At 40.6% G+C, this 12,199-nt stretch overlaps 1 protein-coding gene across 2 annotated transcripts; it reads left to right on the plus strand.

Moving 5' to 3' along the window:
• Window positions 1–4,350: 4,350 nt before the first annotated feature.
• LOC132989810 (solute carrier family 25 member 45) lies at window positions 4,351–8,768 on the plus strand. 2 transcript variants are annotated; one of them, XM_061057672.1, is made up of 6 exons: window positions 4,351–4,406; window positions 4,499–4,542; window positions 4,633–4,704; window positions 4,827–5,015; window positions 6,499–6,733; window positions 8,113–8,768. In XM_061057672.1, the coding sequence occupies exons 1-6, from the start codon at window positions 4,370–4,372 to the stop codon at window positions 8,391–8,393; spliced, it is 858 nt and encodes a 285-aa protein (XP_060913655.1). In that variant the 5' UTR covers window positions 4,351–4,369; the 3' UTR covers window positions 8,394–8,768. The 2 variants fall into 2 exon arrangements, with proteins under 2 accessions (XP_060913655.1, XP_060913656.1); XM_061057673.1 differs by lacking the exon at window positions 4,351–4,406 and having other exon boundaries at window positions 4,496–4,542; window positions 4,907–5,015.
• Window positions 8,769–12,199: the final 3,431 nt, after the last annotated feature.

Consider the following 12,199-nt stretch of genomic DNA (forward strand, 5'->3'; position numbering starts at 1 on the left):
GACATTCAACGGCATTTTTAAGTACCTGTTTGAGGAGCATTAGAGAGAGTTCCCTTCGGCCTGTTTTTAAAGAAGTGTAGTGGGAAGTGTATAGTGGACGGTTTCTCCAGTGCTCTTAACTGATGACTGCAATTTTTTTTGTGTTACTGATGTACACCTTCTTTTACTTGAATTTTTACTGTATTTTCAAATGTATCTACAATTCTTCTTTAGCCCATAGATCCATCTTTGTAAAAGGGATTTTTTTTCATTATTACTCTGGTTGACTGGTTGCAATGCCTTCTTTTTGTATGAGTTCACTTTGTACCATAAAACCAAACTGATTATTTTTCTATAACTTACCATCATTCTTCTACTTTTGCTGCCTTTCCAAACATTGTGAGAGCTCCTTCAACAAAGAGCCGACTCCTTCCTTATTGCCTGTTGTTTTATACTGTATTTAATAGCCTATTTATTTTTTACCTTTTATTTATTTATGCTGATAAACACTGAGCTGGGATTTTAATTGAAGGTTGTTCTCTCATTCTCAATAAAGTAAAAATATAAAATTTTCGGATCTGATTGTTTCATTTCTGAGATTGCCTCTGTTGCATGTGTGGAGCAATAATGTATTTTATTGAATTTGTAAAGACTGCTACGTCATTGACGTCAAAGAGGGCAGAGGAATGCTTTATTTATTTAAAAAGCTCCAGGATGTTTAGACTTCCACCTGGATCTCCTTATAATGCTGCTGGATGGTTTAACTCCAGAGGGGGAACCTGTAATAAGCATGATTGTGTGTTTCATTACCTGAAGGCGGAAACTAAAGTTCAGCCATAAACATTCACAGAAACACACACACACACACACACACACACACACACACACACACACACACACGCATGCATGCCTATAATACCAACAGAGGACTCAATAAACACACCAAGTGAGGACCTCTATTTCACTTTTCAAATCTCTTACTGTAATATAACTGCAATGTAATCACACAAATGTAAATTCCTTTTATCCAAACCGTGGCCTTCTAAGACACACAAGGCCCTCTATTCTACTTTTCAAGTATCTTAACCATAGACTGGAAATAAACATAGGAGTCACCAATTGGGACTTGTGGGGGACTCTTAAAGACCATCAACAGCGGTCACTGTTGGAACAGCTGTCTCAAACAAACTTTCTTTCAACTTTACACCAGGCAAAAATCTTGAGCTGAGGCAAGAAGCATCCTGGAAAACAGCTAATCTGCGTCTGCCCATCAGTCAGGTCAGCTACTCATCTTGTTATGAATAACTCATATTCTTCATAAAATAAAAACAGATGAGTAATGGACAAATTCAACCCCCGTACATGGTGTGCTGATAAAGACATCTTAAAGAGATCTTTTTTTTAACCAGGCTGTAAACATCATTATATCTGCCGTAAAGACAGAAATTGATGAATGGGTGTGTATGTGACTTTCAGGACGATGCAGCTAGCCTCAAGTGGACACTCGAGGAACTGCAGGTTTTTGCACTTCCGCATTGGCTTTATTTTTTAACACCAGAGTTTGGTGCTTGCTCGTACCCTAAAACAACTGCAAAAGAAACAGTCAATGGTTTCCCATCATCCCAACAGATCACTATCAAGCCATACCAGCCAAGTGAGCATCAATGTTTTGATTTTCATGACCAATAATGTGTGTTTTTAATTTTTAAAAGAACAACTGATGTCCAACATGAAAACACTTACACCCATGTGAGTGAGGACCTCTGATTTACTTTTCAGGTCCTTTCCAAGAGCACAGCTGCAAATGTGTGTGTGTGTGTGTGTGTGTTTGTGTGTGTGTGTGTGTGTGTGTGTGTGTGTGTGTAAGTGGTAGAAAAGCTCAGGGATACAGGTTTCCATTTGGCTTTTTAAAAAATTAAACAAACAAACACACACACACACACACACACACACACACACACACACACACCCACTGTACACACTGTACATACATCATCATTTCCCCGTCAGCATCAACAGAAAACATTTTATTAGATTTTTCTTCTCTAATCAAATCAGACAGAATCAAACCGTGAGAGAAAAGTTAAACATGGAACATGTCAGTGGGCTCTGATGTTTGTATTTATCAAACAGAGAGCACACTGTCATCTGCTCTTTGATTACTCTCGCTCTGAGAAATGATCCCGCTGCGTGACATTCGATTTTCTTCTCCCATGAACTTTTCTGTTGTGTCACACTCAAACTACACTATTAAAACGTTTCTGTGGGAAATGGTTAAACATTTCAGTGTTCCTTTAACGTGTCACAACATGTGTTATTCCAGGTGTAGGCTATATTTAATGATTTATTTTAATTTCAAAATGCACTTTTTGTTCTGCTCCTCTAAAATCTTCTCCACGTCCCTGCGTTCCTCACTTGTATATCCAGTCATTTTGGATCCCACTACCCACTAAAGGGTCAATTGTGTTGTAAAGGTAGATGCCTCACTCTTCCTTTGTTCAAGGTTGCCAGGTTTGCTTATTATAAGCTACCTTTGGCTCGTACCTGTAAAGTTACCTATACTGGTAATTGGTTTCTGGGATGTTTCTTAAGTGCTGTGGTTTATTTGGACTTCCTCTCACTATGAGTCCCTTCTCCCACCTCTTTAAAAAAAACCTTGAGCTTATATTTTAAACATTTCATTTATATGTTGTACATTTCCTTTTGCAAGTTCAGCGGTCAATTTAGACCGTTCAATGTAAATGTATTTTGTTTTTAATTACCAAAACTTGTTAGCAATCTCCTGCACACTGCCTAAAATTGTTTCAATTAATTGGCAACATTTCGGTACAGAAACATCGCCGATGTTTTTATACAAATAACTAATTCTCCTCTTATGCACCTTTCTTGAAAAAATGGCCGATGTTTTCTTCATTTAGTTTCAGTATTTTTTTCGATATTGTTGATTATGAAAATAAAAGAGATGTGTCCTTGCAAAATACTTGGCATCAAAAAGGATTGAAGAAGGACAAATTTGACGCTCTTTATTTCAAGCTTTTAATGGGTCTTTGTGTAATTGAGCTGTTGTTATGGCATACTGCAGGTTTGACTGAGGCGGTGGGGGAGTAGCCAGGCTGCAGACTTACAGTCTAGAGAAATCCTAGGAACACCCCTGCATTCAGGTCAATCATTTATAAAACGTTTCATCAAATAAATACGAATATTTGATTACACATAAAAATCTTTTTAATACATGCAGTGTGCAGCAATGTTTTTATCCCACTATGTAAGTTGCTTGTTCGAGGCTACCTCCGTCTTTATTTTGGGCTGGTTTCCCTCGATCTGATTACTTATTCTCCTGCAAGATCTGGCAACACAGGTCCAGAGGAGGCGGACATTCATTCAGTGATCGTGCAGGAAACATATCAGTGTGCAGGACTCTGCTTGGGATTTCCTTACAATGTGGTGACGCTAACTAAAGGTGGGCAAAGTGGTCTTCTTTCCCAAACTTTTGTACTTGTTGCACGATGTAGCCTTACACAAATGCTAATAGCCGAATGATAACCCTACGCATGTTTTTAAGGTAGTTTAAGCTAGGCTAACGATGCACGTTTACGTGGTAAAGTGAAATGTAGGAATGTAGAGAATACACCCAAACTGAGACCCCCACCATGCAATGTTTAATCCTCTACAGAGGAGGAGTGGTGAACTTCTAACAGGACGACTTGTTTGTTAAATCAGTTCACTTTGACATTGCTATCACAGTTGAAGATCTTTAGTTAAAACTTTAGTACCTGACTGTCAGTCATATATTAACTATCCTGTGTGTCCTAACATACCATCAGTTCACTTTACAGCTGCTGTAAAGATGCACTGAGGGAGAGGAGACAGGGGGGGGGGGGGAGCTGTAACAGAGGGCAGAACATTAAATGAATCTTTAATTTGCACAGAGCCAAATCATAACAAATGTTCTCTCAAGACATTTTAGGAAAGAGCAGGTACTCTTTGTAAATACATGAATCCATCATGAGCTCAAAGCAACATTTAGCAAAGCTGCAGGGCCAAGAGAAACTTTCTTTAAGAGGCAGAACCAGACTCATGTTCAACAGACATCACCTGAGACTGTTGGACTTAGAAAGAGGGATTTAGGGAGATGCAGGAGACAACAACAACAACAACAACAATGATTAAGATAGATTTCAGCTACAATGTATGGTATGTGTAGTATTATCAGTAACAGCTAAGTGTGATTATTGGCTGATCAGTCTGACATTATCTGAGCAAATGAAACAAAGTAATTCATCCCATTAGAAACAAGTCAGAGTCAGCTGATGTGTTTAAATATCCTGCTCTCTCCTCACTGTCTAACACATGGGTCTTACTTTCAGGTTTTGAAGTTGTGACTTTTATCATGCCTTTTCTGGAATTCATAGCTGGAAGCGTTTCAGGTAGTACAACTTTGATTAAACATAGGAGTTTATTAAACCCAGTACACGTTTCTCTGTTCATGAGGAATAATCAGTTTCCTTTGTGTCTGCAGGTGCATTGGGACTGGCAGTGGGACATCCTTTAGACACAGTGAAGGTTGCAGGACACACACACACTGCACGGTGTTTATTTACATGATTAAATATGAAAACTCGCCTCTTACTACCTCTGCTATATTATTTGTAGGTGCGTCTGCAGGCCCAGTCTATGTATAAAGGCATTTTTCATTGTGTGGCTAAAACATACTCCCATGAAGGGGTAGGTGTCATTTTCTTCTAAACTTTAAACATCATATCACTTTGTAGGCCCAACATCCCAAAACAAACCCACACACATCAGAGAGTTATTAAAGTTGTTGATATTATTTATTTATGTTTCAGCTCCATGGATTCTTCAAGGGAATGGCATTTCCGGTGCTGACAACAGGCATCACAAACTCTGTTGTGTTTGGCTCTTACAGTAATGCCTTAGATTACCTCAGTCAGTCTCGGCGCAGTGACCGCAGTCAGGGCACGCCGGCCTCTATGACACACGTCTTCACTGCAGGATGCTTCTCAGGCCTGATGCAGGTAAGAACACCTGATGTGTGATGGGATGTTTTTTTAAAGGTTGTCGAGATACTTTGTTTGTCATGACCTGGCTCGGCTCGCATGTCATGACAAAAAACAAGGTAAACATACAAACATCAGCAGAACACACATCAAACAATCAAGCTTCAGTATCTGCCAAAACTTGCATGAGTGCTTGCGTGCTTCAGAAAAGAGTTTATCTGCATGTAATGAGTACTGATATTTATAATTTATGGCATTCATTAATTTTTTTTTCTGCCCTAATAATTACTGTTTTCATTTTGGAACTGATTCTGCATTTCCTCTACTTCAATAGATGAGGGGGTTATCATTTAAAAGTGTGTCATCCATTCATTAATAAAAATCCTTTGATCAGATAAAATTACATATTTCTGTAGATCCTGAGATATAAGTGTAAAGAAGCTCTGCCACTAACCATTACTTACATGAACAAGGTTATCTTATTGCTGCCCCAGTCTGTGATTTCCTCCAGCACGCTGGGGTTCAAAGGAGCAAAAGAGGTGTGAGGTTTAAAGTACAGCGTCAGCGCCACACTGTCTCACATTTACAAAGCCGTCTATCCCACTGCTGAAGCATTAATGATATCTGCTCCATTCCGTCTTTGTACCTGAGCAACAAAACCTCGAGTTGTCATACCGGCTCACTCACACTGGTCTGGATTGAGCCGTGTCAGCAGTTATTAACTCTGACCCAGCTTTGTTCTGCCTAACGATTGCATATTTATGTGAAAGGGCTGAAACAGAATGAGAGGCTACAGTTGTGTTTATGTCTTGATCAGGTATATTAAAACACAGTAGAAAAGTACTTTGCACAAAAGTACTTATTTGCATATTGTGCATCAGTTGGTAGAGTCGTCGACTCTCAACAGGAAGGTCAAGAGTTCAATCCCCAGCTCCTGCAGCCACATGTCCGATGTGTCCTTAGGCGAGACACTTAACCCCGAGTTGTTCCTGCTGCTTCGTCGGTAGTGTATAAATGTGCATGATTGGATTCTGATGGACACCTTACACAGCAAACTCTACCATCAGTGTGTCAGTGTGTAGGTGTGACCTGCAGTGTAAAAGCACTTTGAGTAGTCAGAAGAGTAGAAAAGAACTTTACAAGCACAAGTCCATTTGCCATGGTATTGCCATAAGAGCGGCGTGTGGGAGGGGCGTGTCCCAAAACATTGCAAACCTATTTGTGCAGTTTAGATGTTGTGAAGGAGTTTTCTTTATTAGGAAATGATTTCCCAACATTGGGTTCAGGACTTCTATTTTAGTTGTGTTGGTATTGAAACAGATAGGCCTAATGATATTGTTTGATTTATACCAGTATGTTATCTACATTTTACATTCTGGTATCGTGACAACCCTGATAGTTAGTGTTTCTTAGGTTAGGTGTATTTTATTCTTTGTGTACTCATGGATTTTCTTCTGCAGGTTAAATTGAATTTTTTTTACAAAATGTGAACTTCTTTCAGGTGTTGGTCTGTGCACCCATCGACCTGGTGAAAGTGCGTCTACAGAGTCAAGCAACAGTTGTGCGATACCGTGGACCATTTCACTGTGTTGCTGTCATTCTGAAGGAGGAGGGTCCCCGCGGTCTGTTCAGAGGAGCACTGGCGCTCGCTCTGAGAGATGTACCCTGCTATGGACTCTATTTTCTGCCTTATGAAGTTATTCGAAAGGCTCTGACTGAGGACGGAAAACAGCCAGGTCGGTTTGGAAGGCAAAAAGTAAAAACAATTTTTTTTTTAAAAGGTGGGGGAAAACTTAATACCAAAAAACATTGTTATAAATGATCCAGGTCCAGGCACTCAGGATGGTTTGAAAAATATGATAGGCCTTTAATTCATCTGGCTAGAAACATCACAGCAGCGCGTTGGTGTGATGTTTGTTTGTGGTCGACACACTGAGACAAAAAAGTAAAAACAATACTTTACGATTTAGATCATCTTTGTTATGACTTTGTGATTTTTTAACATCAATGAGTGTAACCTTTCCTGCACAGAGTCTTACCTGCTTTTTAAAAATGTGTTGTAGTGTTATTATGTTAGGGCAGTAGGAGCTCAGTCTGTAGGGACTTTGGACCCTGTTTTCAGTTGCTGGTTTGAAGTGTAGAAGTTAGTCTGGTTGCTTGAGATGCCAGGTCACTTAACGAGTACTGGGGGGCCCTTGAGCAAGGCACCAAACCCCCAACTAAACTCCTCAAAAAAAGTTTGGAAACGTTATTTCGGTCACTTATTTCCTCCCTTTAATAATACTAATTGGTGTTGTATTTTATATCGTTGGAAAGCCTGATTAGTCACCTTTACAACGAGGTATAACTTGTAAGGATCATGCATTTGTGGAATGTGCAACACAGCTAAACGTGTGAGTAGCGCCCAAAATAAATGTGCCAAAATCCCCTGCAATCTTCTCCTGTTAGTATTCACTCCTGTTTTGAGTTGCTTGGTGGAATGGATGATTGCACTCTCCCACAGTAATAAGGAAAAAAAACAACACATTGGCCATTTTTACACTAATCATTTTACACTGTCAGGGACCTCAGTAGCGTGTGGATGATCCATACACAGTCACAGCAGCTTGGCCCCTCCTCCTCATGCTGGTCACCAGCCTGGTCACATTCTACTGTGGGATGGCATCCCACTCCTCAACCAGGAGTTGTTGAAGGTCAACCAACCCAAGATGTTCCCACAAGTGCTGTCAATAAGGTGCCAATCAGGTGCCAGTCATACACCTGTAACTGGCACACACCTGGCAGGACTTGAAGCTCAAAACAGGAGTGAATACCAACAGAAGGAGATTTCAGGGGATTTTGGCACATTTTTTTGGGGCGCTACTCACGTTTAGCTGTGTTGCACATTCCACAAATGCATGATGTTATACCTCGTTGTAAAGGTGACTAATCAGGCTTTCCAACGATATAAAATACATGTCCACAGGTCCTGTTTGTGTATGTGTGTGTGATTTGGTCCTCAAAGGAGGGTAAAACCAGAATCTCTTGTTGAGGGTTAATAACGTATGTAAAGAATATCTGATAGGAGGTTTATGTCGATTATCTTTGCAGTAACATGACATTTTTCTCTCCATAGGTACGTTCGCAATATTGATGGCAGGTGGAATTGCGGGCGTGGTGACCTGGGCCTTCGCCAACCCCATGGACGTGGTGAAAGCCAGGCTCCAGCTGTCGGGGGCCGGAGGGCGTGAGTACAGGGGGGTACTCCACTGCATGAGAGTCAGCGTCAGAGAAGAGGGACTAAGGGTCTTTTTCAAAGGGCTTCTACTAAACAGCCTCAGGGCCTTCCCGGTCAACGCCGTCACTTTCCTCAGCTACGAGAGTCTGATGAGACTTTTTTATCAACAACAGAGATGACATCACTCTCCACACCTGTGACCTGAAGACTGAACACACAGAGATTCATGCTGTCCGAATGTTGGTTCCATACTTCCATAGTGACTTGAAACAAAGTCGTTGGTCTACCTCAGTTGGGACATTTTTAAGATCCAGAATGTAAACTCTGTTTTAAACTTTTTACAGGAAGTTCTTTGTGGGTTTGTGTGATCCAGTTTGAGAAACCTTGAGCACATTTGAAATTGAAAATGACGCTCCATTTCCTGATAAATGAAACACTTTGACAGGGACATCAGTTATTCTTCTGTTTAATTGAAATCAAATCCAAACTAGGCTGCAAAGCATTTTGACACATTAAATGGACAAACAGTTCTCAATAAATTCCTAACAGAAATATTTCAAGGATTGTTTTTATTTCAATAACAGTAACCATCGAGACGTTCTCTTGAAATGCCTCCTCCATATAACATTCAATAGTTTAGGCAAAATAAAGAGTGAATAGGTCACAACATCTTTGCATGATTAAATGTCATATTCAGCTGCTTTAGTTTTATTGCACCTCTTGTGTATTTGTTGATCCTGTAAGAGGCCGTCTGCACTCTTGTTTTCCCGCGATAACGAGTTTATGTCGGTAGTTGGTGCCGAGGTCCTGCAGCACATTCTCACATCAAATAGGCTACACTAGTGCTGACAGTGTTATCATAACAAATGTGAGTGATGGTAGAAACCTCAAATCAAATCCAAGTTGTAATAAACTGGAATTATTCTTTTAATCTGAAGGATTTCCACTGGACTTTAGCAGAAAAGCTAAAGCTACAAAACCCACAAAAAAGCTGTAAACAGACTTAATGCAACATTCTCTTCTTTTAGTACTTATTTGGTGTATTTATTTCCTAACACTGAAGCAGAGTTTAGAGCTGTATTTGGGAGCTTTTAGTGTCTGATTTAATAAATTCTTTCAGTGGACAGGCAGGACAGATTGCAGCTGTCAGCGTCATCAGCTGGCTCTTTGGATCGTAACACTCACACCTGCTAAAGACAAAAATGCAAATAGAACACAATGAAATAAAAAATGTTCATGCCAGGGAATTCAGCAAGTCGGGACATGCCCCGTACTCGGTTAGTGCTTCACCTTGACGGATCCACTTTGCCTTATCTCACTCACTGTGACCTTGTAGTTGCAGGAAAGTCCCCGGCGTCCCCGGCGCCTTGAATTTAAATATTATCAGCTTCGGTTGATTGATGTAAGCGACAAAGCCTAGCATGCATTCTTAAGATAACAGCCATACACTACAAAGAGGAATGCCAATATTTAGGGCTTGAATTAATCAGTAGCGAAAGAAAGCACTGCACAGAAGGATCATGGGAAGTTGGATATGACACGAGTTCCTTTATGAGTCTTTGTCCTTGACTTGCAGCTGGCTGGAAGTGACTTTCTTTAAACTGTTGGGATGCCTAGAAATAGTCCTGGCTTTGTGTGGCCACTGTGAACCGACAGTCATCCACAATTTTCCATCCGTTCCCTCTGTGCTTCACTCTCGTCCATGATGGAAAAAGAGAAGCAGAGCCACACACTGTAGCTGCTGACTGTACTGTTTGGATTTATGCAAATCCACGTCTTGAGTGCGTCCTAAGTGAGTGCAGGAGGAGTTTGGTTTATGTCCCTGTCGTCAGCTGTAATGTGATTATCCTCGCTCTGCGGGGGCTGAATGTGTGGAAGTTTGTGTCTTGTCATTAGGACTGTAAATGACAGGGATGCATGGGGAGACAGAGAAACAGCAGGGTGGGGGCCGAGGGGGGGGGGTTAGCTGGAGATGTGAGCCATACCAGGGCTTTACTGCAGGCCACAATAGCATGTGCGGTGATTGTGTTGAAGGCTTGGCGTCCAGAGAACGAGCCTCCCCCTGTGGACTGTTGTATGTGGGGGCCGCGGCTTTCGCTTACAGAGATTTTTTTCCCTCTTTCTTGTGGCTCGTTAGATGTCTTTGTTCTCAGGGCGAAGGTCAATTTGAAAAGAAGTAAGGAAGAAGGAAAACATTACCGTGGCTCTGTTCATGTATGACCCCTCCCTACACTGCGGCTCTTCCATTTCTGTATTTTGCTTTATGTTCTCCTGACAGGCCTCTCTCTCTTTGTCATGCATGGTTTTTTATTTTTTTTAAACGGCAACGCTGAGGAATTTACATCCCTGCTAATTTTAGGGACGGGTTCCTGACCAGAAAACACATCCTCCAATTTCTGTCTATATTGGTCTTCCTGCGTCTTTCCGCTGCTGTTTCTCTCACCAGCGCTCCAGGGCTCTTTCAGATTATTCTGCTCCCTTAATCTCCCCTCAATTTTCCTATTTTCACTGCATTCCCGACTAAAAGATTTCTCCGTTCTTATCCAAGATTACACTCTGAAAGCTGCCAAAGCTCCTCTCGAGGTTTAATCCATGTAAAAACAATCTAAGCTGCTGGAACTAAATGCTGTAAATAACTTATTTAGAGATACCGAGGGAGGCAATAATTATTACCAGCATTTTGCATTTCCCAAACGGTGCTGCTGGGATCTGTTTGATGTCAGCACAAGGCGACATGAGGGGGAGTGGAGAGCAGAAACACAAGCCCCTGTTGACATAAGCCTCGTCCGTCTGCAGACTCTCTGTATATTTGGAAACCCCGGCCTAACTCAATCCATACTTCAGCTAATGACACCCCTGATGTCACTCAACACATTAAAATTCTCACATGTCCATCTTTAAAGGATCCCATAAACATCTCTTGAGTGCTTTTGTGCCTGCTGCCGTTTACAAGAAAGTTTAGTTCAGGAGAGACTCGTCAAACTGGATCAGTAGAGACCAGTTATACACACACAAAATAAAACCAGACCTAAAATCCTCCTTAAACTGTTGGACAGCAGTGAGAGCTACAGCATGACATCATGCTGTTCGGATTTCAGTTTTGTTTTGAGGAAAAAGATAATGATCCATTGAGGCCTGCAAATCGCTTAGAGCTTGTTTTAACAGCACATTAAATTTAAATTGATGCATTTATTTATTATTTCAGCAGTTGGTTAGAAATGGTCGGTTCTCTTTTCAACGATCATGTTACCCTTTGCAGTAATAACAGTCAAGAGTTACACAGCAGTAACTTTATTCTTCCTTTTGGTCTTCTTCTCGGTCTGTCTGTGTCTTCTCCTTTATCTTTAAAAAAACACAAACGTCTCAGATGATTTCGAGATAATCACATGATTGGTTCAAGTTGTGGTTGAAAAAGGGATTTCTTATTACACTGAGGTGTTTAAACATGACTGACAGAGAAAAGAACAAGACAACACAAAATACAATGGACTGAGAAAATAATATAATAAAAAATCCTGGATTCAAAACGTTATTCAAATAAAAGTTCATGTAAAAGGAATTAAAACTTTAAGTACTGCAGAGAAGAAATGGTCCGAACAGTTTATGACAATCCAATATGATGGATTCATATTATTGAATGCATGCGCTGAAGTGTAAGTTGCTTTAAGGTCAAGCTCCTCTCTTACTGAAGATAATGTGCACAGTACAGCAGTGCATGATGACATCATCTGTCACTGTTGTCCCATGAGAAACATTTATCTCATAAATAAGCATTTCTTGAGCTCTGAAAAACACTTTTGGTTCGAGCTTCATGATGAGGCATTTTTTCATGTAATGCAAAGAGGTTTTAGATAGCTTAGTTTGGTTTAAGAAAAAGTAGAGTATTCTCAATCCACGGAGAAAAACGTCATCCTTCAGGTTGATAAAAAAAATCCTAAATCAGTGCATTTGACTCTCATGGTTTTGACTGGACAGAAGGGAAATG

Source organism: Labrus mixtus, chromosome 15 (assembly GCF_963584025.1).
Source record: "Labrus mixtus chromosome 15, fLabMix1.1, whole genome shotgun sequence".
Classification (NCBI taxonomy): Eukaryota; Metazoa; Chordata; class Actinopteri; order Labriformes; family Labridae; genus Labrus; species Labrus mixtus.

Coding starts and splice junctions, on each gene's coding strand:
- LOC132989810 (XM_061057672.1), top strand. CDS start 4,370: ATGCCTTTTCTGGAATTCATAGCTGGAAGCGTTTCAG. Junction 4,407..4,498: donor CATAGCTGGAAGCGTTTCAG/GTAGTACAACTT, acceptor TTGTGTCTGCAG/GTGCATTGGGACTGGCAGTG. Junction 6,734..8,112: donor TGAGGACGGAAAACAGCCAG/GTCGGTTTGGAA, acceptor TTCTCTCCATAG/GTACGTTCGCAATATTGATG.